At 40.5% G+C, this 16,056-nt stretch overlaps 1 protein-coding gene across 3 annotated transcripts in view; it reads left to right on the plus strand.

Moving 5' to 3' along the window:
* The window catches only part of SLC6A1 (solute carrier family 6 member 1), a 59,995-nt gene extending 44,557 nt beyond the window's left edge, over window positions 1-15,438 (plus strand). For all 3 annotated transcript variants that reach the window (XM_032698958.1, XM_032698959.1, XM_032698960.1), the window contains 11 exons: window positions 788-897; window positions 1,017-1,149; window positions 2,451-2,585; window positions 2,703-2,806; window positions 3,101-3,225; window positions 5,427-5,539; window positions 7,627-7,758; window positions 8,294-8,396; window positions 9,609-9,709; window positions 11,168-11,335; window positions 13,010-15,438. In XM_032698958.1, the coding sequence (XP_032554849.1) occupies window positions 788-897; window positions 1,017-1,149; window positions 2,451-2,585; window positions 2,703-2,806; window positions 3,101-3,225; window positions 5,427-5,539; window positions 7,627-7,758; window positions 8,294-8,396; window positions 9,609-9,709; window positions 11,168-11,335; window positions 13,010-13,114 (1,329 nt within the window). In that variant the 3' untranslated portion in view covers window positions 13,115-15,438. The remainder of the gene's footprint in view (window positions 1-787; window positions 898-1,016; window positions 1,150-2,450; window positions 2,586-2,702; window positions 2,807-3,100; window positions 3,226-5,426; window positions 5,540-7,626; window positions 7,759-8,293; window positions 8,397-9,608; window positions 9,710-11,167; window positions 11,336-13,009) is intronic.
* The last annotated feature ends 618 nt before the right edge of the window (window positions 15,439-16,056 follow it).

Genomic DNA, 16,056 nt, shown 5'->3' on the forward strand with positions numbered 1-16,056 from the left:
GCCTTAAAAAATTATCCCTTGACCAAATTTTGCATTAATTACTGTCTGGGGGTGACAGCACCATTTCTTCTTTGTTATCCTCAGAATTGTTATTGACATGAAAGGACAGTCATAGTCTGGAAGTGGTGTTCAGGTCCATGTTAAATGAATATTGACTTCTGATTCCCTCAAAGCCTCTTATATGTATATAAAACATGCAACGCCCTGATATAACATTTCTGTAGGAGGATTTTTCAAGAACTACCATCAGAAGAATATTTAAGTTGTATGCAAAACAGGTTCATTCTGATGGATAAGATGTGGAAAGAGGTTCTGCTCCACAGAACTTCTGAAAGTTGTAATGGAAATGTATAGAAAATACATGTAGAAAACAGAAAGTTTACCTTTTTCTGGTTATCCCCTGACCTGAGGGGAAAATAAAAATCTCTGATCAACAACCATCACACCTTTATCACCTCTTGTGCAACAAGAGCTAACAGACCCTGCAGGAGGTTCTTTATGCTGTTTCAATATGCTCTCGTGCTGAGAGGTTCTCAGACCCCAGAGCATTTGGGCTGATACATTAAAGAAAGGAAGAAATATTTTCATGTCTGATTCACACAACTGATATGAAGTTAAATAACTTCTGTGGCAGGCCCAGCACCCCAGGGAGCTCAGTGCTCTGCAGAGCTCGAGGGGTCTCAGTTCTCCACTCAACTGTCATTTCCAGTAAAGAGGGAGATACCTGAGTTAATGCTTTGCTTAAAAAGTGTCTGACTTCAGGTTTTTCTTTCTCCTTCTTAAACAGACTCTTCCTTGGAAACACTGTGAGAACCCCTGGAACACAGACCACTGCTTCTCCAATTACACCTTAGCAAACACCACCAACATGACAAGTGCCGTGGTGGAATTCTGGGAGTAAGATGGTCATTTTTCTCTGTCTCATTGCTGTGCATGTGCAAGGATCGGCTTGTTATCATCCATATAATATCTTCTGAACCAGTTGCCAAATAAACCATTCTCTTGGCTTGTTCTAGACGCAACATGCACCAAATGACTGATGGATTGGAAAAGCCAGGGCAAATCCGATGGCCACTGGCAATTACTCTGGCAATTGCCTGGATTCTGGTGTATTTTTGTATCTGGAAGGGGGTAGGCTGGACTGGAAAGGTAAGATTAAAAAGTAATGTAAACACCTTTCAATTAAAAATGCCCATTTTTAGTCAAATATTCTTAAAATTCCTGAGGTAAGAGGCGCTGGGGACAATTTCGCTGTGAAGGATTTAATTTCTATTTTCTTGAACTGATAAAGCCCATGTTTTTGAAAGAGGTGGCTCCTCTGCACTAGGGTTGATCACAGTCAGATGCTCTGCTCACTTACAGACTTCTTGGCTTTGCCAGGTATAAAAACTGGCAAAAAATGTGACTGCTGTTTCCTGGGATGGATATTGCAGCTCCTTTGTGTAGCAATAGAGTGAGGATTCAATATTTTGGCTTCAGTAAGAAACATGCATTTATTGCACAGCTCCTGCTGGGCTTTGATACACGAGGAAGTGTTGGGAAGAGCTACTCCCTCCTTTCCTGGTACTGAATGAGAGATGTAGGAGGTTGTTGCCTTCATGCTGTGCTTGTGGGGGTCTGGCTGGTTGCTGAGTGCAAAACAGAATTTACTAATGAATTAAAGGAAATCATATTATTGACAGACCTTTCTCCAGGAATGAAAGGGCAAAATGGTAGGAAGAAATCTCGGGGAAATAAAAAACTGCAGCCATGAGGATTCCAACCCAAGTGAAGTGCTGGGATAGAAGACCTCAGGTCTGGTGCAGAGGACTAGGATTTTATTCACACTGAAAGAATGAGCTGTTGAATTTTGACAAGATGTTTGTAACTGTGACCCACTTCAAACAGCATTTGAGCATGGCCTAGCTGAGCTCAGACCAAGCCATTTTATTTCTTCTTTTACAAAGATGAAAAATAAGAAGGTTGATTTTGTTCCTTTGGAGTCTGAATTTGTAGTGTCTTTTTTTGGTTAGGTTTTTGAAAAGGCAAGGGAGTGGGAGGCTGTGTATCATAACATAGATGAGGAGAGAGTGGGAAAAATAAGCTGACAGATGTTGTTTTACGAGCAGGGTGCTGATGCCATGATCTTTGTTGTTTTTGGACTTCTCCTTGTTAAATATAAATACAAAAAAAAAAAAGTGTGAGCCCCTCATGTGAAAATATCCTAATCTACTATATTCCACCTTCAGAAAAATAGGCAAGAGCCACCTGCCTTTAGACATGGTCTTCAGGGAATTCTAGAGCAGACACTCCCCTTCCCACATCAAGCTTTTCCACTGACAAATGCTTCAATTTTAAGAGTCAGCCTCAGTTGCTGTCACAGGTTTTCAGGGAGCAGTATTTTCTGAAGTGTTAACAAGCACAGATCATTCTTCCTTCCATACTTACCATGTCTTGTTTCTTCACATCAGGTTGTTTATTTCTCTGCTACTTATCCCTATGTTATGCTGCTTATCTTGTTCTTCCGTGGTGTAACACTGCCTGGAGCAAAGGAAGGCATTTTATTCTATATAACTCCCAACTTCAGTAAACTTTCAGACTCTGAGGTAAATATTCAACCCTCGTGAACAAAAGTTTCACTGCTAACTGTTCACCTTTCAGACATATGACCTGCTCCTCAAGTGCAGAAACAGATTTTTAAAAAAATTATTTCCTGCAATCAGGTTTGGCTGGATGCTGCCACACAGATTTTCTTCTCCTACGGGTTGGGTCTTGGTTCACTGATTGCCCTTGGAAGTTACAACCCTTTCCACAATAATGTTTACAGGTAAGCAGATGACTGCACATATTGCAGTGGCACTTGCCTGTCTCAGCTGGAGCTGGATTCAGTCTTTCTGTGTACTAGATCATTGAAATAAAGCTTAGTCTTGAATATTAAATGTCATATCTGACTAGGGATAAGATGTATAACTGCATTTACACTAATGGGAGAGACCGTATGATTTGCCCAGCATGAAATGGAAGCCAAACTGTGAAATCCTAAATCATGAAATCTTTTCCCAGGAAGAAGGGAAGACAATTTTCTTTCCCCGCTGTTTAAAGTGCTTTACCTTTATTTCAGGGACTCCATCATTGTGTGCTGCATAAACTCATGCACAAGCATGTTTGCTGGCTTTGTCATCTTCTCCATCGTTGGATTCATGGCAAATGTCACAAAGAGGCCTATTGCAGATGTTGCAGCATCAGGTATCCAATATATTTTCCCCTGAGTGGTGCAGTGGCATCAGTTATTTCTCGTTTGCACGTTGTATCCACGTTGTAACTGCTCAAAATCCCTCCCTCGAAGTTCCCTGTCCCTTCAGTCTGACTGCAAAAGGCAGAGCATCGTTCCAAACCTCTCTGGGCAGCACCAGCAAGGTCATTTCGTGTCCAGCTGCCTGGTGCTCTCAGGCCCTGGAGTGGAGTGATGAGCCTGGGCTGACACAAGGAATGCTGCTGAACACTGGGATTACAGGGAATGTGTTTACAGGAGGTGGCAGCACAGTTTGCTGCTTCAGTGCTTGGCTGTGACATCAAATTATGAGCCTCCTGCTACTGGAATTCTTAAAAGCAAACTGAAAGGAGGAATGGTGGTCGTTACGGGGTGGTTTTTTTGAGCCAATATTTTCAGATTCAGTTAGGTTTTAAATTCCTTTTCCAAAGGCTGAGCCCTTTGAGGCAGATGCAGTTCTCACCTACAGTTCAGACCTGCAGCTTTTTTTCTGGAACCCTTTATTCTGAAAGTCATTTTATTTAGGGCAGTGAGATGTCCATGGAAGGATTATGCTATTCTTTGCAGTTTCTTGACTGTCTTCCAGATGAAAAAGCTTAAAGCAGCAGAGCAGATGGTTGCCCTAACCCAGCTGGTGCACCAGATACCCACTTAGCAGTTCTGGCCACAGGGAGGGATCTGATAACTGAAAGCTTGTTTGGAAGTCACTGGTGGACAAAATATGTCTAACTATCCTAGCAAATATATCCTATTGGTGAAATGTTCCCTTAGTTAGGAAAGCAGAGAATTTAAGCCCTAAAAATAGTCTTCAATAAGCTGCACATCCAAAGAAATTAGGTGCAAAATGATGATGGCGTAAGCTGTTATCAAAAAAATGCTCTGGAAAGTCAGTGGTGTGTGAAATAAGCTTTTTGGATTTATGTATTTGATACAGATATAACTGTAGAAAGGCCACACCTGCAAACAGAACAACATTTTTACATCCTATTAAGCTCCTAAGTGCATTTGAAGGTGCTTAAGATAACAGACTTCTGAAAGATACCCGTGACCTCCTAATTGCACTAATTGCAAAGGATATTTGAAAATCTGACTCTTTAATTAAGGCTTATATTTCTCCTGGCAAACTCAGAAACTGGTGCTTCATTTTAGACCCTACAAGACAGGTTGTTTTGCCATCTTTTATACAACTTTTTAAAACAAATGATATTATTAAAAGCTGCGGCTGCATTTCTGTGGAAAGTGTAAGAGAGCAAAATTAACATATTTATTTGAAGTTTATTTTGCTGTTAGCAGTGCCATTTGGAAGGCTTTCCAATCGTATCTGCTCTTGCTAGCAAATAATTGCTTCAAAATCCTCATTGCACTGAGTTTGACAATTCTAGTGCTAATGCCAGTCCTTGCTCCAAGCACTTACCACATTCAGACTTTTAATGAGAACTGAAAAATCAGAGACCCACCTCAGATGAGACACGTGAGCTTTATTTCTGTGATTATTTAGTTTGCTACAGATTTCCCTCTTAACCTGACATCAGCTGTTTTCCAGCTATGCTATGAGAACCGAAAGAGCTCCTTTCTAAATAATAATTTATATCCTCCTTCCAACACTATGCCCCCCTCAGCAGTTAGCAGGAACACAAGTGAAAAATTTGCCCGTTCACAGCTATATAGTTTATTAAAATGTGTATTTTGAGATAAATAACGGAATGGAATAGCAGGAAAGTGTCTGGAAAGTGTCTTCATTTTCTGAGATGTCTTTGCTTCTCTTCTGAACCACTTGGTGCAAAGCAGAAGATCACAGCTATCAATAACTGCTTGAGGGGAGAGAGAGCTGGAAGACGTAACCCCAGCCAAGGATAGCATTCCCTGCCTTTGCTATACAAAGGTGTCAGTCAGGAGCAGCTTCTGAACTGCATCCAGTATTCTGGTTGGTTGGTTTGGGGGGGTTTTGGGGATGCTTTTTTTTTTTTTTGATTGTTTATTTTGGTTGGTTCATTTTAAAAGCAAGGTACAAGCACCACCCTCTCAGGCAGTGAAGACTGATGGGCTGAAATCCCTGTCAGGTGCTGCATCCATGGCTGGGCCATTCCAATAAACCTTAAACTTGTCACCCACAGGAGCAGAGAATCCCAGCACCAACCCATCACACTGATGTCTTCTCTCCTGTTTCTCCTCCCAGGCCCTGGACTGGCATTTCTGGCTTATCCAGAAGCAGTGACACAGTTACCAATTTCTCCTTTGTGGGCAATACTGTTCTTCTCCATGTTGCTCATGCTCGGAATTGACAGTCAGGTAAAACTGGGGTGAAAATGAACAAACAAGACACATTTTCTGCAGCTGTGTTGTACAAGGTTGCCCTGTCCCTGTGCACTCTGCGATGGTAGTCGTGCAGAAAGGTTTCTGAAATGATCATACAAAGAAAAAACTGAGGAAAAACTCAAGGTTCCAGCACCCTGGGATAGTAAAAAAATGATGTTAAGACACTTTTTTGTTTTTACAAACTGTCAGAAACATATGTAAAATGGGCAGAAAATTTGTTGTGCAGGCAAAAGGAACTTTTCTTTGAAATATTCACTGTTAAATCACAATATTAAATATACCTTTGCAATGTTCAGCTGTGTAGGAGGCACTGGGACGTATTTTACAAGATTTAGATGCCACAAATATTGCTGAAAGAACTTACTGGAGCAAAAAGATGCAGCACACATTTCATTTTAAGCATATGAATGTCTGGAGCAAATTCACTGGGCAGTGGGGTTGTTACTGAGGACATTCCATATCTTGGTGTGTTCTGAATCACTTCCCAATGGTAAGGATTTATTGGTTCAGGATTTAGCAAGGTTGTACAAGGTATCTGACAGCTGGAAATGTGTGGGAAGGCACAGCCTGGGGGTTTTGCAAATCCAAATAATATATTCTCCAGAATGTCTGGATTAAACAATTAAATCATTAAGTCATGGAATCATTGAAAATGTTTATTGTGACATGAAAAAAAAGACAAACAAACAACCCCACAGCACGAGATAAAACCCTTTAGAAAGGACTAACCAAGGTTCAACAAAAGCATTTGATAATCAGTACTAATTTTAATATAGGTAACAACCATCCTGTCAGCACCAAGGAGAGCACCCTGCCTTATTTTGCAAAGCACACTTTGAGGACTTGGGGAAGTGCCTCCTGCCTTCTGAACTGTTTGGTCATCTTTGTGTGACCAATCCTTGCAGATGTTTTAATCTTCTGGCCATCAGCTGCAGTTGGCAAAGCAGCACCTCACAGTCCTTAGCACAGCCTCCACAGCACATAAAGGAGTTTGGGATTTACTGGCTTAACACTGTCAGAGTCTTTCAGTAGAGAAAATCCATCATTTTCTGTAAATCCAAGCTGACTTCAGACTGTGAACCAAAACACAAAAAGACCAAGAGGGCATTTTATCCTGCGAGATGAAAGAAAGTTGAACATTTATATTTTCTGTTTCTTTGTCTTTCAGTGAGCTTCAGGCTTGACATTAAAACCTATTGCTCAATCTGGGGGGAAACTGCTGAGAAATTAATTAGGTCAAAAATATTCTTGAAAGAACTTGTCTCTAGGCAACTAAGAGCCGGGGAAGATAGTCTAATATTATTAAAAAGAATATATATCTACAGGCTGTCATGCTTTCTGCATTTTCTGTCTGTCAGTGAAACGTTTCATACACTGTAATTTACAGGAGCTGTAACTACTGGTGGAATTCTGATTGCACTGCTGAAAATTAATAAAACTTTACATACATTCTGGTTTTCACAATTTCAGCCATAATGATAAATTTGTCTTAATATATACATATCTGAATATATACATTTATACACTTTATTTATCTGAAGTGTGGCCATGCTTTATGTTTGGAGGGCACATCCTTGGCAAAAATGTTTTCTGGGGATACAAATAATGTTTGATTTATTACATATGAGAATCAATCTCGTGCCTCTAACCTTCACCATGATGCACCAATCTGATTAGACTTTCTCTGTCTGTTGTCTTTCATATATGTGAGTAAATCACATATCAAAGAAGTGATTTTTGTAGGACCAAGGAGTCAAATCCCTCAACTGTAGGTGTAGCATCTTGATGAGAAGAAAGAGCACTTTCTGCTCACAGAGCAAATGCCATAGTTCATAGTTTGGAATTCTGAGTGTTTTCCAAGCTGGAAATCTTTTGGCACAGATATTTTTAGGCAGAAACAAGGATTTTTGGGAGCAGAGCTTCCTCCGAAGTCAAGTGAATTTTCATTTATCATTGAATGGGTGCAGCCTTAGGCCAGTGATGGGTACAACTGAAAACTCCTCCCCTAAATGTAATCCTGCAGTGCACTGCATTGTATTTCTGTCCACCTTACCCTGCAGTTCTGCACTGTGGAAGGATTCATAACAGCTTTGGTGGATGAATTTCCCAAGTTACTGCGCAACCGGAGAGAAATCTTCATCGCTGTCGTGTGCATTGTTTCCTACCTGATAGGGCTGTCCAATATCACTCAGGTATGTGCTGGGGGACACTGGGATCTGTGTGTGACATACAGAATCTGGCTCGCTTCTCCCTTCCCCAGTCCAACCAGGAATACTGGCATTGAAGTGCAGGGATCCTCCCTCCACACTGCAGGCAGATTTCAGGCAGCAGACGTGAACTTGTAAGTGTGAAATGCCTGTGGTCTGTGGATGCAGCGTGTGCTGCAGGGTTCAGGTGACAAAAAAATGCACATCTCTGCACCCTTACAGTCCAAAAAGTGGCAACTGGGGATGTTGACATTGCTCCTAGATTGCAAACTATTTGAGGGGAATGATTGAATTATTAAACAAAAAGTACTGAAGTGAAATTAAACCAGTTAATTAGATTCTGGCAGCAATCTTAATCTTTGACCTCAAGCCTTCTAAATTTTAACCCTTTCACTTTAATTAATTTACACTAATATATCCCTAACCTGTTCACCACCGTTATTTTGTAGCTTACATTTTAATCTATCTTGAAATTGGAGTCCTTACCATATTTTTAACACTCCCTTCTTATATATTTCAGGGTGGAATCTATGTGTTTAAGCTTTTTGACTACTACTCTGCCAGCGGAATGAGTCTCTTGTTCCTTGTATTCTTTGAGTGCATCTCAATATCCTGGTGCTACGGTAAACAACATGGTTTTATTTTTTCCCTAAGTTTTGCACATCATAAGGATACTTCACCTTCTGATCTGTTGGTTTGTGTGTGCACATCTTGAGGGTGGAACTGAACTTGGCCGTGGTTTCTGTGCGTGTAATTCCACTGGGGACTCAAAACTGGCTTGTGGGAGGAACTGCTGCCTCTTAAAACACCCCATTTAGAGGCCTGGAAGTCATTGTGTCAGCAATATTAAGCAGCTGACATCTCACCTCTTTTCTCATCCCCCTTTCTTGAAAAGCCTTGATCTGCAGAGATGTTTGGTGTTGCTGTTCTCAATATAATGTCTTAGGGCTTTGGAGCTTTGTAATGTTTCCTCTCCAGAAATGGCTCTGTCACACCAGGATCTTGCAGTGAGAGTCAGTTAGGGCTTAATTGCCCTAAAATATCCAGAACCTGGACTGGCAGGCACTGGCCATCAAGATTAATGGATCTGTGTCATATTTTTCCACGTGACCTTGGTTCTGTGCCAGCTCGTACAAGGAGCTGCTCCAACAACCACCAAGGCACTTCAGTTTGTGTTACACAATGGATAGAAAGCCAGATAACTGGAGTCTTCCTCCTGGATTTTAATGGGATTGAGAGGATGGAACAGCATTTTATAGGGGAGAGAAACTGCTGATGAATCCAGGAAATGCAAATGGAAAAATACACCAGCTCCATAGTGAAGAAATCAAAGTTATAAACACTGTGGTAGACAGACCTTTAGGAAGCTGATGGACAGCAGCAACAGGAGGGCTCCTCTTTGATTTCATATCCACTTCTGCATGTATGTGGGGTACACCAGAGTGTGGTTGGTGCTGGGTGGGTTGGGTTCTTCTCGTAATCTAACTTGTAAGATACATTCTAAATTTCTCATTCTAAAGAGAGTTTAAATTAACCAAGGGTGGGTGTTTTTGCATCTGACCTTCACATGTACAAACTTCCTTGGTCTTTGCATGGGAATAAGTTTGCAGGCCTCTATTTAATTAATGGGGATGTGAAGGAATGAGATCAGGTGATTTTTGGTGCTTCTGAGTTTGCATACTTTTTCCCATTCAGATAGGTGAAAAGTTAGGTTGGGATCTGTGTAGAGCTTCCAAATATATCTCATCTTTATGGCAGTGTCTCAGAACCACTGAGCTTTTAGTCAACTCAGTTACCTGATACATTTCTATACTGTTTCTTATTTCCATATTTAGGTGTTAATAGATTTTATGACAACATCCAAGAGATGGTGGGATACAGACCCTGCATCTGGTGGAAACTCTGCTGGTCCTTTTTCACTCCTATCATTGTGGCAGTAAGAAACAAACTTTTATTTGTTAAATGTTAAATGAAGTGGCCTGTGCACTACAGCATTGTCATTTCCACCCCCACAGGTTCATATTAACTCTGACCTCATTCCTTTTTTAAGGATTTCAACAATTCCTTTGAAGGCAATTAGCAAAAAAAACCCAGAGTCATTAGAGGAAGTTTGTGCCCTAAAAAAAGAAGCCAAGATTTTCTTGTATTAGACATCTAGAAATGGTAGCTAGTCAAGAGTTTCGATGGCAGAGATAGAAAACTGTAAAAAGCAAACTTTGACCATTTCTTGTATTCTTAAAATTTTACAATATCTCTAAAGTCTTAATTTTCCATACACACAGAGATACCCATATTCTGTAAACTGAACTCCTTCACAGGCACTTATTCTGGTGACAGAGAAGGGTTATAAACTGAAAATCTTCTTTCATGGGATTCTGTGGCATATATTAACCACTTTTATACCCCTGGCAAACTTTGCAAGGAATTTGTGTATTGGAAACCAGAGGATATTCTTTTCCTGATTCCATCCCATACAGTATATTGTGAAATAATAGGCAAAGAAATGTAAGTTTACTGCACATAATGTAGTTAACCCAAATGCAATATAAAAAACTAATCAAGCAGCCACTAGTACACATGACACAATACTTGCCACTCACTGACATTTCTCTGATAGTCCCATACAGGTAGCCATGGAAAAGCAAATGAGGAGCACTGAAGAGACACAGGAATGTGCTTATGTTGAGGGTTCCTTGAGTCATCCCTACCCACACGAAGGCAGCTTTCATCTTGCTAAGAACAAGTGTTCAGGAAGGCATAAGAAATGCATTTTTTGTTTATTTTAGTGGTACAGTGGGAAGGTGACCAACACTGTATGTAAACCTGAGCAGATTTCTCCTGTCCTGTAAGGTCCTCGGCAGAATTTGCTGCCGGTCAAGTTCAGGAGTGATGATATGCCAGAAAAATCTGCACCTCTGCATTCTCCTCTGGGAATACCTTCTGCATAAAGGATCAGAACGAGCTTCCTTCTCTCCTGGGTCACTCTAGCAAGGTTTCCCTGATGCAGGTTGATTTAGACATTTGGAACAGGCCAGGACAGGAGTCTTCCCTGGGAATACCATGTTTGCCAGCCACCGTTTGGAAACAACAAAAAAGCAACCCACTGCTCAATGGCACAGTGTTCAGGTGTGTGCAGGTGTTCCCAGGAGCCCACTTTCCCCACACCCCCATCCCTCTGGCTCTGTGCAGGCTATCAGAGGAATTTACTAGCACCAGTGGATACCCCCAGCAGGATACCTGGATAACCTTAGATGCAGGTTATGTGTATGAAAACAACGTTAACGCGAAATATGCATTTTGGTGAGAATTTTCTTGGGAAATTCCAGAAAAAACTCTTGAAGCCAGAACACTCTGGGAATATCATTCAAGTCTTCCTTTCCACTGTGTTTTGCAGGGAGTATTTATCTTCAGTGCTGTCCAAATGACTCCCCTCACAATGGGAAGTTATGTTTTCCCAAAGTGGGGCCAAGGAGTTGGCTGGTTCATGGCTTTGTCTTCTATGGTGCTGATACCAGGCTACATGGCATATATGTTTCTAACCCTGAAAGGCTCCTTAAAACAGGTAAGTCTCTTTTTCCTGACCATCTTCAGACCTCTGCACGCTGATCAAAGCTTGCTGGGCAGTTATTTTCTGTTACATGTTTCTCCCTTGCTTAGCCCAGTTATTTTGCATGAAGCTGAAAAACATAAAAGGAAGTACCAACCAGAAAAAAAGACAAGAGAGTGTCTTTGCCATCTGTTGTTAAACGTAATTGCCCATGTTATGTGTGGTCTTTATCTCTGGTTTGACAGTTACAGACACTTTGCATTCCAGCTCCTTACACCTAGAAAACAAAGTAGCAGTTTACAAAATATGTAAATGTGTCCTAATTAATGCAAGGCGTACTGTCATGAATCAAGGCAGGGGATGCTCTGGGGAACTGGAATCAAACTCTTAGGACTAATCCACGTAACTCTTGTTTTGACTGTCTGCTTGGTGACCCTGTTTGGCATATCCCTGTAATGGGATCAAAGACTTGAGCTCCTGCTCTGCACTGCACCTGTCTTGAGTTACACCTTGCTCTGCTGCAGTGGGCAGGAAGGACACAAAAATCCTGGGAGCACTTCCCTTTAGTCTTCATGTAAGGAGTCTCTGTGAATGATTACTTCATGAAGAACACTAGAAGCCCTTTTCTTGTTGAACTGTGCTCTCAGCCTCTCCCTGATTCCTTATTCCAATTTTTACAAGGAGATGACACTTCTCATGTAAGAGAGGCTTAAGTCAGTTTTAAGGTCCTCAGAGATGTGCTGCTAAAGGACTGGGAAATGTTGATAAGGTTACTGACCCACACACTGTTCAGTAACCACCTACGATCACCATAGCTAATTTTTTCTAATCTGGGTGCATCCTCATTTTTCCCTCTCGAGCTCGTGCTGTGCCTAACAGCCCCTTCCTCAACCCAAGTGCTGAAACTTCCATCTCTGCCTCTATGAGTGTGGGAGCCAAACAGTGTCACAATGAATTTGTCAGTGTCTCTGGAAAATTCTGGAGTCAGCTGGCAGAGCCATCTTCGCAAAGGGCCGGATGATCTTTAGCAGAATTGACGTGTAATGCCTCATGAAATGCTCAGACCTTCATCCAAATATTTGTCTTCAGCAAATTTTAAAAGACTCAGGCTTCAAAGAGGTCTACAAAAAATTTCTAGGTTCTTAACTCCTACGTTTTGAACATCTCTCCTTTCGCCTTACAGAAACATTTACGGGCAAAGGGAGAATTGTTGCTCTAAAATACAGCTGCTGCTTGGGCAGAGTTGTGTAAGACTATGGTAAAATTTCCTCATCTCAGTACTGCTGTGGATTAAGGTCTTGTTTTTGAAAGCATTGACAACCAACCAGGTTGCAGGTAATGGGAGGGACCTGCACCAGTGACAGGCTCTGAGGATCTAAACTGCTCTCCCTGCAGTCTTTCCTCATTTCTTTTCCCTGGGAAAGCCCCTTGTTAGTGCCTGCTGGCATCTAACATTTTGCACGGGGTCTTTCAGCTCCCACTGTCACATTGAGAACAGAGCTAAGCCTCTGTTCAGTAGGTGTGGCTTAGTGCTGGTTTGGTCCCTGGCAAGACAGGCAGTTGCAATTCTAGTTCTAATACCTCGACGAAAGTGTTTAGGATTGTCTTTAAAAATAATTAAAAAAAAAAACAAACAAGCTTAGAAACAGTTTTTTGGCTGCCTCACATTTATTGTTGTCCTTTAAACAGCGCATCCAAGTGATGATTCAGCCAAGTGAAGACATCACTCACCCTGAAAATGGGCCAGACCAGGCACAACAGAGCAACTCTGCTAACAAAGAAGCCTACATCTAAACTTCTGTATTGTAAAAGTACCACTCCTACTCCAGAAAAACAAAAAATATGGTTGAATATGACCACAAAATTATGTCTGAGAATATAATTACCTACCTCTAGTGGCAAAAAAAAAAAAAATTTAAAAAAAAAATTTAAAAAAAAAGAGAAAAAAAGCAACAAGGTCATCTCCACTCTAAGGGAATCGCCATGGGTATGATCCAGCCATCATGCGAGCTCAGATGTTGACAGTGGTTTTGTGTTCTCCGGCAATCCACAGACTGTTAATGTTTTTATCCGTTCACAATAATAGTTGCATACCTTGGAATTTGTAAATTGATGTGCCAAGACCTTTTTAATCTACCTTTTAGCACGACTATTTGAAGTTTTGTGCTGCTGATTTTTAGTAGTTTATCACTGTTTCTTACCGCTGAATCCCAAGACTGTTATTTCTGACTTTGCAGGAGTAAAATTAAGTTTGGATTGTTTTGTACAAAAAGAACGAAGTATTTTGTAAACAAGTGATTTCCAGTGAAAAATCTGCCCTTACAATTCGTTCCAGCTGAGGCCATTTGAGGGGGAAGAGACTTCCTTCAATTAACAGCAGCCACAGCCTTTATAAATATTCCTAGTGTAAATTGAGCTGTCTGTGGCAGTACAGCCCAGGCTGCTCACTGGCTGTACTCTGCCTTTCAGGTGACTTTCAAATAAGGTCATAAACTTCTTTAAAAATACACATACTGTTTCTTATAAAAAGAAGGTATCTTTGTGAATAAATACATGAATTGCAGATGTTAGAGGCATAAATAGGAATTTTAACTTTTTTAGCAAAGTAATATCCAAGAGCTCTTAAAGATTCCCGGGAGTAAAATGCAAAGGATTTGCAATCGAAGCTCAGAGTGCTTGAGCTATTATTATGATGTTATTATCCTGCTATTATTGCATTGTCACCAAAAAGAAACCAAAACAATGGCTTAAAGATCGAAGTAAGTTCTAATTTAGGATTCAAATCTCAGATGTTCCTTTTTTTAAGCTGTTAAAGGACTTTTAACAGTTCCTAATAAGCAAAATACAGAATCTGGATGGGTTAGCACTTTGGGAGCAGTTCCATTTTGATTTCCACGTGGCTTGGTGGTGGGGAAGGCACAAGGCACAGCTATTTCAATGCGATGCAATCCCGCTCTGGGCTCCCTCTGCATTTGCCACACAGCCAGGAAAGCCCGGCCAGCTCCTGGAATTTTTCCCTGTGTGGGGAATGCAGCGTTGGCCCCGTATGGCATCTCTCATTTGGCAGCTATATGACAGGCACGGAGGATTATGGAGAGTGCAGTAGCTGATGTTTGATTGTAAATGACTGTGACAGAACTGTGCAATGAAACATGCTTTTCAGCAACTTTTTGTGCACCGTACAATGTTAGATAGCACAATTTATGTAGAACTACTACGTGAAAAAAAAAAACATGTTACCTGTGAATGTTGGGTTTTTTTGTTGTTTTCGTCTGAAGGTGACAAACATGTTCTTGCAATAAGGTATTATTCTCAGAATGTCAAGCACATTATGTAGAAATAATATATATATATAATACACATGTATTTCAAACTACATCATAAAATTTCAGAGTATGTTCAGTAGATTCTAAACTGTTTCATAGGTCAACTGTAAAATACTACGAGATCTAAGCTACATCCTAAAAGGCCATAGCTGAGATGCAAACATCCTGTAAGTCTTCGGGGTTTGTGTACGTTCTACACAAACATTACACATGATACATGCACATCATAATTGTGAATTTCATTAGACTAAGGATAAAAATTCAAACTTTCTCTTTATTGTTTAATGTAATCAAGTCCCATGTTGTTCTAAGAAAAATGCAGTATTTAATGTTTGATTGTAAACAATTATGACAGATGTTTGACAGACCTGCTCTTTAGCAAAAAGCTGTACAAACGTATCACATAGCACAAACTAGTGTTGTAGAACTACTGTGTGTAAACTGTGAATAGCTGTATCTTTTTTGTAGTACTTGCCCTGAAAAAGAAAGATTATTGTATGATCATATATGCTTTTTGCAATAAGGAAATATCCAACACCAGGCAAATCTATCTCTATATAAAAATATATATGTAATATATACATATTCAAAAATATATACAGAGCCTGTTTAAAAGAGTACAGTATTATTTAGTAAATTGCAACCTGTTCTATGGACCAAATGTAAAATATTTATAAATTAAGATGCATTTTAAATGTCTATAAACGGTGTCATAATTAAAGCACGATTGTTATGTAAGTTTCCAAGAGTTTAGAGGAAAAAGAATAAAGGTTATATTATACATTAAACTCAGAATTTTGCAGTCTTTCATTACACAAACCCAAAGCATGTTAATTTTCTGCGAAGCAAGTTCCAAATGTGTCATATATATATATATATAAAAATATCCTTTAAATATCAAAATGCTGTATCCCACTTGTAATGCATATAATTAATCCATGCTATTTCTATGCTGTAATTAGTATGTGCATACATTATGCAGGGAGCTTAAAAGGTGACAGTTAATAGCCCTTCCTGGCGTCCTGCTGCTTTAATTCTCCTGCGGGAAGATGGCAGACCAGGGACAATAAACCTGGATTTTGAAATGACCATTCCTCAAGTGCACTTGTGCGGATACTTTGGGGGGTGAACTGCAGCACCTGATGTCCCTGATCTCGGAGCCATCCCAGGCTGATGAAACAGCACCTGGATACTCCACAGACAGATGATCCACTGCTACAAAAAAAAAAACAAACAACAAAAACCTGGCTCCCTGTGTCAGCTGCCCTGGCAGGGTGAGAAGATGCAGAGCTGCGCCCGTGTGATGCTGTGGAGGGATTGGCTGCTCCTGGGCTCGGAATTTAATTATCTCGCTGCAGAATTGGAGCAGGACTACATGCTGGGGAAGAGCCTGAGCAATTTAGAGGACTT

Source organism: Chiroxiphia lanceolata, chromosome 11 (assembly GCF_009829145.1).
Source record: "Chiroxiphia lanceolata isolate bChiLan1 chromosome 11, bChiLan1.pri, whole genome shotgun sequence".
Lineage (NCBI taxonomy): Eukaryota > Metazoa > Chordata > Aves > Passeriformes > Pipridae > Chiroxiphia > Chiroxiphia lanceolata.